This window comes from Phalangium opilio, unplaced genomic scaffold (genome assembly GCF_054372755.1).
Source record: "Phalangium opilio isolate 3A_F unplaced genomic scaffold, DU_Popi_V2 ptg000041l_1, whole genome shotgun sequence".
Taxonomy (NCBI): Eukaryota; Metazoa; Arthropoda; class Arachnida; order Opiliones; family Phalangiidae; genus Phalangium; species Phalangium opilio.
In genome coordinates, this window is record NW_028324165.1 from 3,669,523 (window position 1) to 3,687,172 (window position 17,650).

Consider the following 17,650-nt stretch of genomic DNA (forward strand, 5'->3'; position numbering starts at 1 on the left):
GACTGGTGTCCATGTGGGATGGACGAAGACCAAAAGATGGTGGTGATTAGAAGCCAGTATGTACAGACTGGTGTCCATGTGGGATGGACGAAGACCAAAAGATGGTGGTGATTAGAAGCCAGTATGTACAGACTGGTGTCCAAGTGGAATGGACGAAGACCAGAAGATGGTGGTGATTAGAAGCCAATGAATACAGACTGGTGTCCATGTGGGATGGACGAAGATCAAAAGATGGTGGTGATTAGAGGCCAGTAAGTACAGACTGGTGTCCAAGTAGGATGGACAAAGACCAGAAGATGGTGGTGTGAGAACTCAAGAAAAGGAGCCATTTCCGTGACTGTGAAAGCAGTTCGGAAATGGCGAACACGTTTGCTCCGATTTGGAAACTGCGAACGCGGTCACGTGGGTGTAACAACAGACACACACACACACAGACACACACACACGTCGAAATTAGAACCTCTCCGTGACATACGTCACTCGGAGAGGTAAAAACAAGGTGGGAAAACCAAAATATTACTTCTCCGAGTCTAGAGGAGGACTACTTACAAACTTATTTTCCCAGATATGGAAATGTTTCTTTTTTTTATGAACAGATACTGAAGTTAAAATTTATGAAATATTAAAGCAGTATACAAAGCATAGCAAATATACTGTAAATCAGACGACATTTTACATCCAATAAGGATATACTTGTACACATTAAAATCATCCGATGGGGGAAAAACGGGAAATGAAAAGATAAAACTTTGGAGGGATATTACCTTTACGTGTTTGTAAAGGCCAAATTTTCTACTCCTCAACTGTATACCCTCTATGTTCAAAGCCATATTCACAACAGGGTTGCCATGTAAACACTATCCTCTCGTTTCACCTCAACGATTTTCTTACTTTGTCAACATGACTTTTAACGTTACATAACACCAAAGCTAATTTGTGGCTACACACACTGAAGGTAAATGCGCACCATAAAAAGCATAAAAACACGAAGCTATAATCCGATTACGATCAGACCTTTCTCTGATCTGGGCTGCGTTCAGCAGAGCTCACCAAAAAAGACAGCGGATTTTGGAAAACGTTTACCTGTGAGCTCTGTCGTCATAGCTTTTCTCCGGTCATTGGTGTTTTAAGAATAACGCTAGCGCAATAAAGCGTGCAAGGTACCAAGGCTTAACAAAAATTGTATGATAACATATTTTAAGAGATAGATAACAACAACTTTTATAATTAAAATTAGAAACTAACATGTCTCTTAAACTTCTCGGCTCTCGCGTGATCAACTTGTTTCACGCCAATTAAATAGCTATAGTCCCATCAGAATCAGCAAGAGCTATTTGTATTAATTTCTCCATGCTTTTTTCGCCAAGCTGAGAACTACGCGTTTTACGTCACGTTATCCAAAAACCCGACTATTTTCCTTGAAGTACGCGCTGGCTCAGCGCTGAGCACCGTGACGTCAAAATTCAATAACAAAATACCGTTCTGTAGGTCACTGCTAACAGCGCTGCCTATTAACAAACAAAACTTCATTTGACCAATATAGTTGCGTTCTTCTTGAAATCACTTTAGAAAGAATTATGCTATAAACAGATGAAGTATAGCTTAAGTAATATATAAACATCGATTTCAAATAATAATAATTAAAAATATTCTTGGGATATCAAAATGAAACAAAGCTTTATAGCTACAAAATCACTAAAGGCATCGAAATTACGAAAAATATTTCCAAATATTAATTACACATTATGAGAAAACCAAATTGTAAGGTTTTGTAGGATTTATTTCCACAAAACAAAGCGAACTGCTAACGCGGTGCACTAACGGACGGACACACACACAGACTAAAACATAGGCTGCTTTTTAACTCTTTACGTTTTAATTTTGAGTTGAGAAACTAGATTATCTTAAATATTAAAATAAATATAATTAATATTAAATATTTTCTTCGTTAGTTGTTCGCCTTATTGAGCGTTACATCGCGTTTATAAAGAACAATTAGACATTCTTGAGAGACTTGACTAATATTGGCGTTTGAAATGAAGCATACGCCGGTTGCATTACCTTACTCAAATCGGTAGTATATAAGGGTGTCGAACTACAGCTAAAAGCAAGAACAACCGCAATTGCGAAAACCTTTGGTGGACAACCCACCCTAGGGAGGCTAGACGTTTCTCGTAACCCTAGCTGATCGCCGCGAATGTCTTAAACCCAACGATGACGATGGAGTAGAAGCCAGGTGTACAGACTGGTGTCCAAGTGGGATGGACGAAGGCCAAAAGATGGTGGTGATTAGAAGCCAGTATGTACAGACTGGTGTCCAAGTGGGATGGACGAAGGCCAAAAGATGGTGGTGATTAGAAGCCAGTATGTACAGACTGGTGTCCAAGTGGAATGGACGAAGACCAGAAGATGGTGGTGATTAGAAGCCAATGAATACAGACTGGTGTCCATGTGGGATGGACGAAGATCAAAAGATGGTGGTGATTAGAAGCCAGTAAGTACAGACTGGTGTCCAAGTGGGATGGACAAAAACGAGAAGATGGTAGTGTGAGAACTCAAGTAAAGGAGCAATTTCCGTGACTGTGAAAGCAGTTCGGAAATGGCGAACACGTTTGCTCCGATTTGGAAACTGCGAACGCGGTCACGTGGGTGTAACAACAGACACACACACACACAGACACCCCCACAGACACACACACATGTCGAAATTAGAACCTCTCCGTGACATACGTCACTCGGAGAGGTAAAAAGGACCATACACGTATAGGAGTCACGAGTTAAGATCTCTGCAGACGAAAATACCTAAAATAACCTAACCAAGCCTAATATATAAATATTTTGGAAAAGGTGGCAGCTAATTAATAGGAGAATATTTTGGAAAAGGTGGCAGCTAATTAATAGGAGAATATAATTTTGGTAAAGGTGGCAGCTAATTAATTGGTTATTTTCGTCTGCAGAGATCTTAATTCGTGACCTCTACGCCTTTGCGTAAGCCAAAGACTTAAACGGTTGTAACTTTTTAAATAATCATTTGCGCTGGAAAATTTTTGCACCATAATTTTTTTCATGCAATTTTACATATAATAAACATAGAAAGAAAAGTGAACGACCCCTACCAGGAGCTATTCTGAAATATGTCCCATTATACCTTATAAGAACGGCCTTTTCGAGGGCCTTTTTCTAAATATAAAACGGAAACTTATGAAAAAAAATAATAATCTCTTATTACAAAAAAATTGTGTTATTTCGGAATTCATTTAAATTTTTTCGCCATTTGTAAACTCTTCGATTCTGATTTCACGAGAACTGCAAGACATTTCATGCGTATAAAGGCAGGCCCCTTAAAGGGGCTGTCCGACCCCCTTTCCTTTTTTACCCACCCGCTATGTTAAGCTCTATGAGGAAGATCGTCGTTTGTCCCACTGTCCGAACAGCCCCTTTAATTTGCAGTTAGAATTAGGCGCCCCAAATAGTGACATTTTTTTCAATCAACTCAAGATTTAGAAATATTTGGCAAGTATAAAATGAACCAATTTGATACATTTTCACATAATTGGTATTTAACTATTAAATTTTGAATTTGTGTAAAATAATGTATCTACAGTACAACCCAAACCTTTTCTTGATTCATTTTTGAAGGAAAAGGTCGGAAAACAACATTTTACTTTAATACAAAAGAAAAAAATTAAAAAAAAATCTCTTATTACAAAATAATTAGCATTTAATTAATCATAAAAATTAGGGCTACTACGCCGCCATTGGTTTAGTAGCTTCTGCTAATTCGAACCTGATAAGCTCGTGATAGAGCGCACTATGCCCCACCTTACCCTTACGTCTCTCAGCCTGTGAGAATTCAACCAATCCCTCTAAACCAATAGCGGCGCAGTAGTCCTCGTTTTTAAGACTAATCAAACGCCCAAAACAGCTAAATTGAACAGAAATCACGAAAACTTTTCAATTTTCGTGTCGGACACTATCCAGATCGAGATATGATCAGTTTTAATATGCATCAATTGAATCGGATTTTGTAACTACACTCTCCCACTAATCGAGCATTTCAGCCTTGAGCAACTTTGTCTCACAAAGGTCCTGGCAACACTGTAAACTCTTAGTAGTTTAAAATATTAACATTTTTCTCCATTCCTTAATTTGCTTGTTCTTCGAAAAATGTTCCATGTTTCGAAACATGTCTTCATTCAAAGTTTAATTTTAGGAAAGAAATGTGTCTTCACAAACAGTCTTTACGCAAAGCCTATATGAATTTGGTCAATTCTCAAAGAGTTGTTCTCGGAGAGGTATTTGCGATATTTTTGAAATGGATAAGGAAGATTGTTACTTAAGCAAAGATGACAAAATGAGGAAACTGAGGAACAAGGTAATAATGGCAGGGCCGTCACCAGAGGGGGGTCCAGGTGGGCCCGGCCCACTCTGCATTTGGTTTGGCCCTCCCTATGAAATTCATGGGCGAAAAAATATGGAATAGCTGGCCCTAAATATACTTTTGGTATAAGACAGAATATCTAATTTCTGCGATAAAATGTTAAATGTGATGTGATTGGAATTTTTAAAAGTAATTGCAATTTTCATATAGATGCTTAGAAGATTCTTACCAAAATACCATTTTCACTAGGAGAATGAACTATTTACCTGGAGGGAGGATGGCACAAAGAAATCTGCTTTTTGTCCTCCAGGCAGCTTTTCTTCCTTGTGTGAATGGTATGAATCCTCAATGTGTAAAAAGCAGCAATGTCAGGCTGAGTAATAAGTAATTTTTTTAAACTAGAGCAGAGTCCTGCACGGGCCGGGCTCAAGCCCGGTCCGGCCCGAGGCCCGGCCCGATCGGGTCGGGCCGAGCCGGGCCTTCCACTTTTGAAAATTGTATCGGGCCGGGCCGGGTCGGGCTTTCAAAATTTTGGAAATTAACGGGCCGGGCCGGGTCGGGCTTTTAAAATTTTGGAAGTTAACGGGCCGGGCCGGGCTTTTAGCCGAAAAACCAACTATGTACTCGGACTCGGGCCGGGTTTCGGGCTTATTCAAAATTCTAAAACCGGGCCGGGCTTGGGCCGGGCCTGAAAAACTCAGCCCGTGCAGGTCTCTGAACTAGAGCTTGTGGCCAGAAGAGCCAAGGTAGTTTAATTTAAAAGCTGGTCGCTTACCATCTTTAACCTTTAAAATCAGCCTTTTATATTTAATGGTCAAATTATATTTTCTTGACAATATGTGCTTCGCTTGTGCATATGCACTTTGAAAGGTTAAAATATCAAAACAGACAAAATCAGAGGTAGTTTTTACGCAAGTCTAAAAATCAGAATCGTATTATCGTCGTCATAATCCCTTCGAAAAAGAAATATTCCGAATCCAAAATTCGGCGGATGGAGCTGTTAGCGAATCGTGGCAGCGAGTAAATATCGCGCGGCTGGGTAGTGCGGTCAAATTGAATAGTTGCGTGGATAGCAGTCAATTTTAGACATCCGTCTTAATAGTTGTAAAACCCAATTAAAACCGAAACCCGCTTTAAGATCTAAAATGAAAGCAGCCTCTTATACCTCACCGTCCTCACGGGTCTTAGTCTTGAAAAGATTCTTTCCGCCTAAACATAACCCGAAAAAGGATTGAACCATGGTCATGATGATAAATCCCCTATTTCAAGCTCGATATGTAGTACAAATGATGGTTAACAGGGTTTGAACACGACCTGGAAATCCTGGAAAAGTCAGGGAAATTGAAAATGGGCCTTTAAAGTCAGGGAAATGTCATGGAAAAATATATTCGAGGGAAATTGAAAGTCTGGAAAAGAGTATAATTGTGACCAGAAAAAGTATTGTGTAAGATTTAACCAAATTCGCGGAGCTCGCTTCCGCTCGCTCCGGTTACGTATGATTTACTTAGGTTAAGTTAAATTTAAAGAATTCGTTGGCTTATGCTACCGTCGCGAGTCCTTTAGTTTGTTAAGTCCCCATACTTTTATTGCAATATTGAGTGCAGTATGCCTTTAGTATCAATACTGGTTAGTACATGAAATTTAAAATCTTCAAAAATTTATTAAAAATACTTGCGGCACGCTAGGAATTGTTTCAGTATTTTTTATGAACTCCTCATGGTCTAATTAGTCAGAAACCAGTGTTTGTTGAAGGGGTATCTTAAAGTGAAATCCTACCATCTGGACTCTGTAGTCCTACTTTCACAGCGGTTTAACAGAGAAACTAGGGTTTAAATCGGTAAATTGCCATGGTAATTTACCTGCTTAACTCAATTTTCGATTTTCTGGGTTAATTAAGAAAAGGTAATTACCGTGGTAGTTTACCACCGAATTCTCAATTTTTATGGAAAATGGTTGAAAAGCTCTGGCTGCGCATGCAAATAAAGGCCATTTCTTTGGCCCTCCCGTGGCCCAACCTAAGATTTTTAGCTGGTGACGGCGCTGAATAATGGATAAAATAGTTCCCGCATTATGAGGAAATCTGTGCTGGTAGCGCAAGCTAATGGCAAAAAACGAACCTAGGGGCCATTTCGCCTTGCTTGAGTGAAAGCACCCAGTTTTTCCGTTCCTTATGAAGGGTTTATGAGATACATGATTAAAAATAACATTTCCTGCAGCCTCTCAATGACTAATGAACAATGAACTTTTTTAAATGGCCAATGATAAATTCCCCTCTGATTGGCTGAAGGTTTAGAGGATAAAGGTCCCTTGTTTAAAGATTCATTAAAAATGAGGACCATTAATGTTCTTTGACGTCATTGGTTTCTCGTCTTTCTTGCTTGTCTCTTTAAAAGGCATTCTGCCTGAAGGTCCCATGGAAATCAGCTGTAGTAATGGAATCTTATTTGAATTTTTCAGTTTGACGTTTTAATTTCAAACGTGAGGAAAGAGCGAATGGGAAATGAATTAACTATTAATGAGCAACGAGAGAATATTGACCTGCTCAATAAGTCAGAGAAGAATTGAAAAACAAAGTCAAAGATCTGAAGGTAACCTATGAGGTTAGATATTAGCAATATTCTTTAATCATTGTTAATTGTCTAAAAAATTAGGAGAAAAATGGAGCAATTCAAAAGGCTAACGATGTATCAGTGAAAGTTGAACCAGTTGATTATGATTCAGAGCCAGATAGCCAAGCATTATCCCTTCCAGTTGCGGAACAGCAACAACCTCAATCTCAAAAGGAAAGGTATTGCGAGAGAAAAAAAGGTGTATTCATTTTATTGTTTCCACGGACTATTTATCACAATTTATTTGTATAGTTCGGAAGGACTCTCTACTGAGGCCAGGAACCGCAAGCAGCCTGGTGTGTTGATTTTATTTTTAATGAAATACTGAAAGTCTCCCACAAGTCACTTGCTGGGTGCAAAGTTCATTGAACCAAACGCTGATGAGCTAGAACCAAAGCCCCGAAAAGTTTTACGGCAAATTTTCAAAGCCTTATTAGTCAGTGGTGATGGTATGAAGTTGGGCAAGCTAGTTTTTGGAACCCTTAATGAATGTAGATTATACGGCAATGCAATGAACTGCTTCGAACAATTTTATGGCTTAACATACAAGAATGAAATCTACTCGACACATGTTGGCGAAAGTAGCGAATCTGATTTTATTTCGAAACTACTGCTGATGCCAATCAAAAAGATTAAGGCATCGGCCCAAAATAGAAAATATTTCGAATTTCGAAACTACTGCTGATGCCAATCGAAAAGATTAAGGCATCGGCCCAAAATAGAAAATATTTCGAATTTCTCAACAGTCTTTTGAGGATCGACAGAGCATGCTGGGATATAACTTAGATAATCTGATAATCTAACCCATGTTCCAACCTTGACGTACTTTTAGACCCAACTATAACCTGTTTCAGACTAATTGTTAGTGGATCAATTTGGTTGACTTTTAACCTGTTGTTACCCACGTATATCGTCATTTGAACCACGCATTAACTTATTTTTTATTTATAACTTTAACCTTCTATTTTCGGTAAGGTTTAGCCCAAAAATTCACCCCTAGGTCAAAAAATTTGGTTCTCTTAAGCCTTTATCAGTTTTAAGGAACAATAATAAAACCACATACAAGACATTTTCCATCAGTGCTAAGGAGAAATAGTTTAAGCGAAATTATTCTTGTAAAAATATAGTTTAATGAGACGGGAAGATTTTACACTCGTTCTGCTCTGTGGCTTGGTTTGGCGCAAACACAGGGGCTACACCCCAGACTATTTCTTTCGGGGGTTTCTAGAATTTACAAGGATTAATATAGTGGCGTTACTTGGTCCAAGTTTATATTCAGTGAGTGATAGAATGCAACCCTTGTGTATTATTTCTATTTTGTACATTTTGTATGGAACTATTAGTTATTACAATAGGTGATTGATAAGATATGACACCAACAACAAGCCTCGCATTGGTTTAGAGAGAAAGAAACTACTTCTTTTCTTTAATGTTTGTCTTCACACGCCTAATTGGCATTCCTTATTTTATCAAGCGCCCTTACAGAATTCTATATACAATATAGATAATGTTAATTTGTAAACTACGCGTGAATATAACTAGGAAAAAATAGACGTGACTCTGGAAATCTTTCACGCGCTCCCTGTCCCCACAGTGTAACGATAATAAGTGGGCGAATGCATCTAAAAAGGGTATGATACAAGTTAAGACCACATCCTATAGTATCATCGCGATTTCCTCGTGTCGTATCTATATTTTCCTGATGTTACGTGATTATTTCCTTAATGAAATATAGTTTTTGCTTTTTGTAGATAAATCCAAGGAAAAACATAATCCTGAAGACAAAAGAGGTCCAAACCATCACATAAAAATTCTTACTAGAGGAAAAATCTTCAAATGTGATCAGTGTGAATTTTTGAGCACACAGAAATGTAATTTGACCAGACATGAACGCATACACAGTGGTGAAAAACCTTTCCAATGTGATCAGTGTGATTTTATGTGCGCTGACAAGAGTAGTTTTATCAGACATCAACGCGTTCACAGTGGAGAAAAACCTTTCCAATGTGATCAGTGTGACTTCGCTACCAAGTGGAAGTCCGTATTGATCACACATCAACGCCTTCACAGTGGAGAAAAACCTTTCCAATGTAATCAGTGTGACTACGCATGCGGGTGGAAGTCTATATTGATCACACATCAAAGCGTTCACAGTAGAGAAAAACCTTTCCATTGTGATCAGTGTGATTTTAGATGCGCTGTCAAGGGTAATTTTATCAGACATCAACGTGTTCACAGTGCTGAAAAACCTTTCCAATGTGATCAGTGTGACTACGCTAGCGCATGGAAGTCTGTATTGATCTCACATCAACGCGTTCACAGTGGAGAAAAACCTTTCCAATGTGATCAGTGTGACTACGCTAGCGCGCGGAAGTCCGGATTGATCACACATCAACGTAATCACTCTGTAGAAAAACCTTTCCAATGTGATCAGTGTGATTTTGGTTGCGCTGTCAAACGTAGTTTTATCAGACATCAACGCGTTCACAGTGACGAAAAACGCTTCAAATGTAACCAGTGTGAATATTCCAGCACTCACAAGAATAGTTTAATCATACATCAACGCATTCACAGTGGTGAAAAACCCTTCAAATGTAATCTGTGCGACTATTCCAGCGTACAGAAGCCTAATTTGACCAAACATCAACGCATACACAATGGTGGAAAACCCTTCAAATGCCATCAGTAAGACTTTAGGTGCACTGGCAAGAGTATTTTCATCAGGCAACAACGCGTTCAAAGTTGGGGGAAAGCCCTTTAAATGTGCTCACTGTGACTTTACTAGCGCGTGAAAGTTCGTTTTGATCACACATAATACCCTTCATAATAGAGAAAAACCCTTCAGACGTGACTGTTGTGAATTTGCCAGAAAATATAAGAGTTCTTTTATAGGACATGTTTGCATTCACAGCGGTGAAATACCACTGAAATACGATTGCACGACAGACATACATTCACGGTGGAGAAAAACCCTTCAAATGTGGTCGTTGTATATATTCAAAATAATTGAAAATGAAACGTATCAAGTAGTAATAGTGGAATGTCCATTATTCATTATACGTTAACACTGCTTTTTGAAATAATGTAAATATTTTACTTAATATGCTGATTTTATTGTAAGATAATTTTAATTGTTTGAGTTTCTCATTTGTAGAAATAAAATGTTCAAGAATTAAACATTCTAACTAATATTAAAATTCATTAATCGTGTTTAAATTAAATCAATTTTCAGAAGGTAATTTCAATTGAAGTAAGTTACCTTACCTTGGAACATTCTGAAAAATATGGTCAATTCATGGGGCAACATCATACTCCGCCATTTCTTTCATATGAGCTGAAATGAATCATATAACCCTTGCTTGTATTGTGAATGAAAGATCTATATATGTTGAAACGTCTTCAATATTATGTTTTTGGGTCTTCGGGAGCCTTTTGAATATATTAGAGCCCCTTAAGAGACCTTGTATTAGACATATCAAAAAGATATCTAGAAACAGAGCGCCGTGAGAAGTCTTGTGTTAGACATATCAAAAAGATATCTAGAAACAGAGCGCCGTGAGAAGTCTGGTGTTAGACATCACTAGATATCTAGAAATACAACGCCCTAAGAGAAGCCTAAAAAGTAGGTTATTAAGCAAAGACCATTTCTCAGAAGTCTTAGAAGTAGAGCGCCCCATCTCTGAGGTCCGACATTCCCGAAAAACGTGCGGGATTTCGTGATTTTGCCAATGATTACGATAAAGATTTCGTGATTTTGCCAATGATTACGAGAAAGATTTCGTGATTTTGCCAATGATTACGAGAAAGATTTCGTGATTTTTGCCAAAGATTTCGTGATTTCACGATTTCACAAGGATTAAAGCAGGAATCAGGGAGGAGAGACTTGAGAGGGAGTGAGTGGTAAAGTGAATAGGCGCCTTCGTTCGCTTCGTGGCTAAAATCGTCTCTCTCTGGCGCTGACTCGGGGCCTCATCGGGGTGTCCGCGCGCATGCGTCAAATTTAAAAACCGGCTTTGAACTAGTAGGGGAAGGTCGTGTTTGAATTTCTGCCATGGTATGATGGTTAACTATAAGAAGTGTTGTTTTTTAATTGTTCAAGTAACCCTAAGTATTTAACAAGACCCGACATGGTAAATATCGTTTACAAACCATTTCACAAACCAAAAACAAAGCTTGAAATTTATTGAAAGTGAATAGAAGCTACTGGAAATCGGTCTTCCACAAGCTAATATCCATCTTTTACATTTTTCTATCTGGGTTTTTGGCTTTGGAAACGCGTGGAAGGATATTCCTTTCATATATTTTTAAGCGAATACCTTGAATCATTCCTACAACCGTTTCAAAAACAATTTGGAATTTTTATTAAGCCTCGGTTTCCTCCCAACAGACGTTGATTGTTGATTGAACAGAGTGAGTGGGGCAGCAGTCAATGGAAGCGGAAGCTGGCGGCAAATTCTCTCTGCTGGCGGTAGTAAACGACGTTACTCGCGCCTGCGCCTTAGCTAAAATTGTGGAACGGAGATAAAAATTCCTACCCCCACTTTCTTTCCCATTTGCCACTGTATGTCGGTTTTTTTAGCATTAGATCAACACTCCCTCTAACGTTCCTTACTCCCTGCTATAACCAGGCGGCACCTAAGGTTTATGCGGTCCCACCGTCTCCCCTCAGTTCGAATAGGGCGAACGGGAGCGTGGGTAATAAGGCGGTGGCACAGGGCAAATGACCAGTTTAAAAATCGCCTGGACCAGTTTAAAAATGAAATCGGAGGGGGTTCAGTTAAATTCAATTGGTATGCCCTACACTAGTTGCAATTAAGGAGATGAGAATCATTCAAAAGAGGAGTTCAATTAGAATCTATGTGCTTAATTTGAAGGATATTGACCGTTTTCATGATTTTTCCCCGCAAAACCCCGTATTTTAATTAATAATTTCGATTATTTTTGATTAGAGTAAGTCATTTGTAATTGATGAGGTATATTTTATTGATAAAATATGGATTGATTTAATTGATAAAATATGGATTGATTTTATTGATAAAATATGGATTGATTTAATTGATAAAATATGGATTGATTTAATTGATAAAATATGGATTGATTTAATTGAGAAAATATGGATTGATTTAATTGGGAAATATCTACTTTTACATAGCTTATCCGTAAAATTATTAGTTTGCTCTGAAAATGGTTATAGGTATTTTTTGTGGTTTAATTAAGTCTTGAAGAATCTCTGATATTTTACCGACATGCTACTGCTAGAACATAGACTCTAGGACAGGGTTGGAAATAAGGTGAATTTTGTTAGTGGTCCTCGGGACTAGCGACCCCTCATGTTGGAATTATTAAACTGGTCCTTGGGACCAGTGACCCTCGCATTAATTATTATTTTACCGGTCCCACTATAAATTAAATTTCCAAAATGGTGAGAATAAAAAGCACGTAAAGACACAAAAGTAAAGAAGCTGAAAATTCTAATTTATTTTGAATTTTTTTACTGTAGGAAAAAGTAGCGCATCAAAATTAAAAACAGTTAACTTTTACTTCTTACTACACTAACTTCATCAGGCCATACTCCTTCGTCCACATTGTCGGCAACGTTGATGCGAACAATAGCATCACTACCCACCACAACGCCATCGCTTCCTGCAATAAACACAATCAACTCACCAGCTTCGACATCGATTCCTGCTACGACTATAACGCACTCAAACGCTACTCCACCGCTTTCAACAACAACAACAACAACAACAACAACAACAACAACAACCTACTCAACAGCTTCGACACCTCCCCTTGGGACAACTCTAAATCAACTTAAATAGCTCCAGTACAAACCCAACCTAGTGAAACAACACTGAGTACCTTACCATTACACCAACCTCCTGAACTGACTAAGACTCCATCTCAACATTCTACTTTGCAAATTCATCATCGACCGCAACACTTAGCAGCACAGAATATTGCGCCACTGACTCATCAAAGCAACTCACCTTGTCTACATTTACAAACATTTACCAAATTGGACAACATCAGAACATCCTATCACAGTGACCGGACCACCATCTCATTCTCATCCGTTCCCGTACATTTAATAATAATAACAATAATTTATTAATATTGTATGTATACAAGCAACTAGGAATGTTATCGGATTTAATTGTAGATAAGATGTTGTGAAGATCAAACTTGAAGGATTAGTCTCAGGTGTTGCTGTAGAAACGTCGCCAGCATCTTCGGCTGAGGTTATAATGCCCCAAATAGTCGCGCCACTACTAGCCAAAATAACAGAGTCGTGTACGGAAATTGCCGACAACTTGGCTACTTAACCAAAACTGGTTGCTTCGAAACCGGAAAGAGATAACTGGAGGTTCAAAATTGAGTCCAAACTGAACAGCACTGAGCAAGAGCAACTACTCAACACCTTGGAAATAAACGGCTTTCCAGAAAAATCCGATGAGAACCTGATATCTGTTTTAGCCTCTATGGTTCACCATCTGGGTTTGGCTTTTCCAAGCGATTTGATTCGAGTCTGTCGTCAAACTAGTGTCTCTCCAGTAGCTACCAACAAGCCTAGATCGATCGCGGTCACGTTTCATAGGGTGGAAACGACCCAGACTTGGTTGAAAGCCTTCAGAGAGAAGAGGTCAACTGGAATCTTTGCATCATCTTTGGATAAATCATTCAAGGATGACAAAATCTACATCAACCAGAAGTTGACCCATTTCAACAAGAAATTGCTGCATCGCGCCAAAGAATTCGCTGAAGCAAAGCAGTACAAATTCGTTTGGGTTCAAGATGGCAAGATTCTTCTGCGTAAAAATGAAGACGCTCCAATTATTAGAATCAAATCTGATAAAGACATTCCACCTCAATAAACTTATCACCATGCGTTCCTTAACCTTTTTTTTTTTTTTCAAAAAAATGTCAAAGTATTTCATTTTCCGGTGTAATTTTGAAATAAAGTTTGTTTTTTATACGATAATCAATATTTATGCGTACAATTTGTTATAGGGTTAGTGTGTGGTAAGAATACGCAAGTTTTAATTAATATTTCGACAAAAATTTATATTAAAAGTTCCAAAGAAGTTTCATGTTATTCTGTCAATTTTAGCTGCGATTTTATATCGAATCCGATAAGTTTTCCTTCTTTAGGTTCTTTTCAATTGAAAGAAATGTTAGTGTTTCCTTGAAACAGCACTACGTCTTTTTACTTCACAGTGGCATAACTTAGCACGAAAATAAGTCAAACCTTCATATTAATCGTATTAATATTAATATTTTTGGCTAGATAAATGGTCTTTAATTAAAATTATAGATTTCCAATATTTTTTCATAAGTCTGTAAAAAGTCATACGTTATTTGGTCTGTTTGCATAACCACAGCCCACTCGATCACGCAAGTTGCACACGCTATAGAAGCCCCTTCAAACAGCCAAAAGTCAAGAATATGACCGATTAGTACTCCTTGGTCAAACGAGTCTAAGAATTAGCATTATGTCTATGGGAAAATGCCGTTTTTTGGAGTAAAATGGGCGTAATTTCGCTTTTCGTGGATCAAATGTCATGAAATTTTAGGAAGAGGTGCGTAGTAACGTTTTCTAAAGTCCTACAAATTTTGAAGTTTCAAGAGTGAATAGTTTTTCAGTTAAAAAATAAACACTAGGCTCAACCGATAACGTTCGTCAAAGCAGTCTAAGAATTAGCATTATGTCTATGGGAAAATGCCGTTTTTTGGGGTAAAATGGGCGTAATTTCGCTTTTTGTGGATCAAATGTCGTGAAATTTTAAGGAGAGGTGCTTAGTAACGTTTTATAAAGTCCTACAAATTTTGAAATTTCAAGCGTGAATAGTTTTTCAGTTAAAAAATAAACACTAGGCCCAAACAATCCCGCTGATAATGTTCTTCATCAAAATACTGTATTTAAGGGCTTATATTTTATTTATTATTACAATTAACTAGTCGTTAAAGCTAATTGGCAAATATGTGAAAACCAAGTACTACAAGTATTGGGGGAAAAATTATTTATTTGAATAATTTGCCCAGCGCGTTTTAAAATGGCTAGAAGTCATCCAGAGTTGAAAAAACCACAAACTGAAAGTTTGATAATTTTTAGAAAAATAACTATCAGTCCTAAGCCTTTAAAAATATTTTCTAATTTTTTAGTGTACTTTAATTTACAAATAGTAAAAAAATCAGGAAGCTAGAGCTTACATTTTTCACTTTCCTATAAAAGTTTATTCATCAACTCGACAATTCCCCCTAACATTTCAGTGCTTTTTGTCTCAAAAATCGAGACTCGTTCATGTTTTTACCAGCTTTTCCACTACACCCTCTCGATTCTCGAAAATACATGGGTTTTGAATTCTTTGGACGGGCTTCTATAGCGCGTGCCACTTGCGTGATCGAGTGGGCTGTGGCATAACCCATTCACTCTTTTCGTTTCTGAGCGCCGCGTCAATAACAGTCGTCTGCAGCTGCCATAGATATATTAAAAGGGTAGATACACAATTCAATGGGAGGTCGACGTGGAAGGGGCAACGAGCAGACAGCCGCTATTTTCTGGGGGTAGCCGTATAAAACGCCATCTATCGGGAACTTTCGAAACTAAATTAAAGGATGAGCTTAGAGTAGTGGCACTCTATGTTAACCCCCTATAGGGCATAATAAGTCAAACCCTCGGAGATGCCATTACTCCATTTTATACGAGCTAAGAGCAGAAAAACGTATTTTATAAATTTTACACCTGTAAAATCGTTTAAAAAACACTTGGAACTTGTATTTCTACTTACTTTCGAGGAAATACCACTGTTTTCTGAAGGTAAGAGTCTTTTTTTATACATTTATTAGTAATAAAAACATTTAAGGCGAGCTAAGCCTTGGTCTTGTAAAACACGGCAGATTAGTGATTAGCGTTGTTTTCAGCGTTGAAAAACGTTATTTTATCATGTTAAAAAAACGTTAGCAACGTTTTAAGGTACTGACATGGATGAAGGATGCGCGTGAGGAAATTTGTTTTCACTCTACAGGATAGGCAACTCCCTATCTCGAGCGACAGAATATTCTGTATACACTCTGTTACAACGTCGGTTGTCAGCACGCGCAAAGCTATTTCTCTATGTAACGTAGCTTTGTACGTGCTGTCAAGAGACAAAAAACTTCAGGATCTTCAGGATTTAAAATATCCGCGAGTTTTTTAGCTCGAGTGCACGGACCTCTAGGCCTTAGTTTCAAATACGTGTAGTAGACTGTATGCAATTTCACACGTATTTGAAACTAAGGTCTAGAGGTCCGTGCACTCGAGCTAAAAAAACTCGCGGATATTTTAAATCCTGAAGATCCTGAAGTTTTTTGTCTCTTGACAGCACGTACAAAGCTACGTTACATAGAGAAATAGCTTTGCGCGTGCTGACAACCGACGTTGTAACAGAGTGTATACAGAATATTCTGTCGCTCGAGATAGGGAGTTGCCTATCCTATAGCGTGAAAACAAATTTCCTCACGCGCATCCTTCATCCATGGTACTGATATTTAAATATCCGGACATTAAACTGTTACATATTCTTAAAATAAGAGTCGATAATGGTGCCCACCATAACAAACTTTGTTAAGTGTGTGTCTCTATATTTAAAGGCATAAAACAAAATATAACATAAACGTTTTTATTTACTTATTTATGTAACAATCATGGCTTCAACTCATGTTTGCTGCGTTCAAACTGTAGGTGTAAAGAACGTTTTCTTTCTTACCACAACTTTCCGAAAGAGACTGCCACTAGAAAGAAGTGGATTAATTCTATAACAACAGCTGTAGGACCTCTGTCCACTGATATCTCCAGTTTACGGATTTGTTCCAAACATTTTACAAAATCAGATTTCTTTCCCACCACTGGAAAGAGACTACGTAGAGCGCTCAAACCGTACGGTTCGCGATTCCATCCTAATTTGGAGATCAAATTAATGTAACCGATGAAATTATCCCTAAACTGACTCTCCGTAATTTGACTCTCGAGCAACAATCTGAAGCATTAGGAGAAATGGGAGCGTTGTCCTTTGATCATGGATTGAAGAATGAACCCGCTGCTTTTTCAAATATTCAGGCAACACATCAATACCCAGTGTCACACCTCTGTGGGTTTGATTGTTAATCCACAATTTTGCTTCCTCGGGGCAAGCCCCGATTGCCTTATACTGGTTGAGGACCAGCTGTACTTAGTGGAGATCAAATGCCCTTACACTATTTTCAAGAATAAAGAAACTATCAGAGGAAAAGCAGCTTCGGGTAACTTTTACCTTTACATTGACGAAGAAACGGATGAACTGGAACGTCTATCATCAGATTCAGGGTCAGCTTTTCGTGTGTAACGTACCCGTATGCTTTTGGACAGTATTTGTGCCACCCGATAACATCGAAATCTTGATGATAGTGAAAGACAACCAATTCATCAATGATACCTTGCTTCCAAAATTATCCTCTAAATATTTCATTAGTCTCCTAGGCCTACCTCATTTTGCCATAGAAATGTTCGAAAAGCCTAAAAAATAAATTTTCCAAGTCACAAAAGTACAGCCTCTTTTCTCTATGTGCAAATCAAATCTACATGGCCGTGACCAAGGCTTAGCTCGCCTTAAATGTTTTTATTACTAATAAATGTATAAAAAAA

The 17,650-nt window shown here is 38.1% G+C and overlaps 1 protein-coding gene and 1 long non-coding RNA gene across 3 annotated transcripts; both read left to right on the forward strand.

Moving 5' to 3' along the window:
• The first annotated feature begins 4,312 nt into the window (after positions 1-4,312).
• LOC149679418 (uncharacterized) lies at positions 4,313-10,191 on the forward strand. Of its 2 annotated transcripts, none has more exons than XM_089835200.1 (5): positions 4,313-4,375; positions 6,598-6,969; positions 7,033-7,169; positions 7,243-7,286; positions 8,742-10,191. In XM_089835200.1, exon 5 carries the CDS (start codon positions 8,930-8,932, stop codon positions 9,677-9,679), a length of 750 nt encoding a protein of 249 aa, XP_089691326.1. In that variant the 5' UTR covers positions 4,313-4,375; positions 6,598-6,969; positions 7,033-7,169; positions 7,243-7,286; positions 8,742-8,929; the 3' UTR covers positions 9,680-10,191. The 2 variants fall into 2 exon arrangements, with proteins under 2 accessions (XP_089691326.1, XP_089691327.1); XM_089835201.1 differs by having other exon boundaries at positions 6,839-6,969.
• Positions 10,192-15,803: 5,612 nt separating this feature from the next.
• On the forward strand, positions 15,804-17,550 carry LOC149679419 (uncharacterized). The gene is made up of 2 exons (XR_016365768.1): positions 15,804-15,964; positions 16,712-17,550. It is a non-coding gene; the product is annotated as an uncharacterized LOC149679419 (long non-coding RNA).
• Positions 17,551-17,650: the final 100 nt, after the last annotated feature.